The sequence below is a fragment of the Rhinopithecus bieti genome, unplaced genomic scaffold (assembly GCF_001698545.2).
Source record: "Rhinopithecus bieti isolate Rb0 unplaced genomic scaffold, ASM169854v2 scaffold_78087, whole genome shotgun sequence".
In the NCBI taxonomy this organism is placed as follows: domain Eukaryota; kingdom Metazoa; phylum Chordata; class Mammalia; order Primates; family Cercopithecidae; genus Rhinopithecus; species Rhinopithecus bieti.
Genome location: NW_016828637.1, coordinates 19259 through 21771, shown reverse-complemented (window position 1 = coordinate 21771; position 2513 = coordinate 19259). Strand labels below are relative to the sequence as shown.

Here is a 2513-nt window from a genome sequence, read left to right as displayed (position 1 = left end):
CTCTATGTCAGCGCCACACTGTCTTTAGTGCTACAGCTTTATAGTAAGATTTAAAGTCTGGTTGCCTAAGTTCTCCAATTTTATTTTTTCTCAAAATTGTTTTCGCTTGTATAGTAGTCTAGGTCTTTTGAATTTGCATATACATTCTATGACCACTTTGTCATCTCTGCTAAACCAGAAGCCTGCTGGGGTTCAGCAGGGATTGTGGTAAATCTGTACATCAGGTTTGGGGAAAATTGCTCTTTTAATAGTACGTTTTTCCAGTCTATGCATGCTGTATACCTTTTCACTCAATAGAGCATCTCTGACTTCTCTCAGTCATGGTGCGTAGCTTCCAGTGTATATATTTGCACAAGGTTTGTCGAATTTATTCTTTTTTATAAGATTGTGAAAGGAAGTTTTAAAAATATAACCCAGATTTTTCATTGCTGGTGGATAGAGATGTGTGAGGATGTATTTTAATATGTGCCCCACATCCTTGTTAAGCAATTTTATTATCTTAACTAGTTCTTAAAACATACTTTTTAGGATTTTGTTGCCTGCAAATAAACACAGTTTTACTTTGTATTCTGTGTGCCTTCATTTTCTCTGCTGCGTTGGGCTGGCCGGAATGTTCCTGCAACGTCAGAAGTAGGAGGAGGGGGTGTCATCGCCTATGTCCAGCCTCAAAGAGAGGGTCACCAGCCTTTCACCAGAAAATGTCATGTCAGGTCCACAGGGTGCTTTCCTGTCATTCCTAGATCACTGAGATTTGTTAAAAATCATGAATGGGAACTTGCTGGTAACAAACCCTTTTCTGCATTGATTGGCTTGATCACATGGTCACTGTTGTCTATTGGATGAATGTGCTGAGCTGTAGTAATTGATTTCTAGGTCTTAAGCCACTGCTTACCCCTGGAGTGATATCACTTGGCCACAGTGCATGGTCCTGCCCGGTGCTGCTGGATTTGGTTTGCCAAGGTCTTATCAGTGATCTCTGCCTGTGTTTCCTGAATGTATTGGCTTAATGAACATCTGGCTTTGGTGTCAGGTTGATGGTGGCATTGCTGAATGAGCTGGGAAGTGTTGCTTCCTTCTCTGTTTTCTGGAAGAGTCTGTGTGTAGTTGGTATTGTATTTTTTCCTTAAAATCTCTGCTAGAATTCATGCATGAAGATTTCAGGGCCTGGGATTTTTCTTCACTGGGAGATTTTAAATTAGTAGTTCAGTCTCCCGGCAGCTCTATGTCTATTGAGATTTTCTATGTCTTCTTGGGTTAGTTATAATAATTCATGTCCCTTAACTGGAAAGGGAACTAACTTCCTTAAGTTAAAAAGCATGTTTTAGGCCAGGTACAGAGGCTCATGCCTGTAATCCCAGCACATTCAGAGGCCAAGGTGGGTGGATCACCTGAGGCCAGAAGTTTGAGACCAGCCTGGCATGTCAAAATCACATCTCTACTAAAAATACAAAAATTAACCAGGCGTAGTGGCACACATCTGCGATCCCAGCTACTTGGGAGGCTGAGGCAGGCAAATTGTTTGAACCCAGGAGGTGCAGGCTGCAGTGAGCTGAGATTTCACTACTTCACTCCATCCTGGGCAACAGAGCGAGACTCTGTCTATAAAAAAAAAAAAAGATGCACAAAGCACATTTCAACCTTAGGAGAGATAGAAGATGTATAATGAAGTATAGAAATGTTTAGAAGACCCAGTTCCATTACTATCTTTGCACTAGGAAGTCATTGGTACATTTCTGGTATTTAAATTCACAAAGACACACAGACATACCCATGCATATAGCCTCACACACAGACACACACGCACTACACACACTCACAGCAGCGTCCACAGGCTGCACCAGCCCTGAAGCAAAGGAGCATGGCTGAGAGGTCCCAACCACAGGGAGACCTTAGACATTGTCCCAGGCCTGAGACACGGAACAGAGACATAAGCAGTACCTGGAGAAATCCTTCCTCCATTTGCGCGAGTGGATCTTTCCTCGCCGCTTGGTGTTTTGAACTCTCTTCTTTGCGGGTCTTAATGAGATACTCAAAGGTGGTCATCTTCTTGGCCTCTGGAAAGGGGAAAGGAGGAACAGGGCAAGTTACCAGCCCTGCAGCTTTGCACAGCGCCCGCAGGACAGTTCAGAAAGGCAGCCAGCGCCACTGACCCAGCCCCTGCGCAGGGAGCCGTGCTCCGCCCACCATGCAGGCCCTGTGAGGCCAGGATGGGTGCAGGCGCCTCGTGGGTCCAGCTCCACAGCTAGCTGATGGTCAGCAAGAGAGGTCTGCAGCTGTGACCTGGGGACCGGCACCGGCCCACAACCCCCTGCCCACCAAGGCCTCACTGAGCTGCATCGTCCGTGGTGTCAGAAGAGCAGCTGCCTCTCACAGACCTGGGTCCCCCATACCACGCAGCCTGAGAGGTTGCTCCAGATCCCCTGGGAACACTGGCGGGGGTCAGAGGCCAGCTCAGGAGGGGCCGCTCTGTCTGAGGGTCCAGGTGGCCTGCGGGGTTCCTCACATCTGGACAC

At 46.8% G+C, this 2513-nt stretch overlaps 1 protein-coding gene across 1 annotated transcript in view; it reads right to left on the bottom strand.

The window, feature by feature from the left end:
* Positions 1-592: 592 nt before the first annotated feature.
* LOC108523782 (probable palmitoyltransferase ZDHHC11B) overlaps positions 593-2513 on the bottom strand; it is a gene marked incomplete at its 3' end in the record, with an annotated part of 13759 nt that continues 11838 nt past the window's right edge. The window contains exons 4-5 of the mRNA XM_017864552.1: positions 1939-2125; positions 593-616 (exon numbers count right to left, since the gene is read on the bottom strand). Of these exons, the coding sequence (XP_017720041.1) occupies positions 593-616; positions 1939-2125 (211 nt within the window). The remainder of the gene's footprint in view (positions 617-1938; positions 2126-2513) is intronic.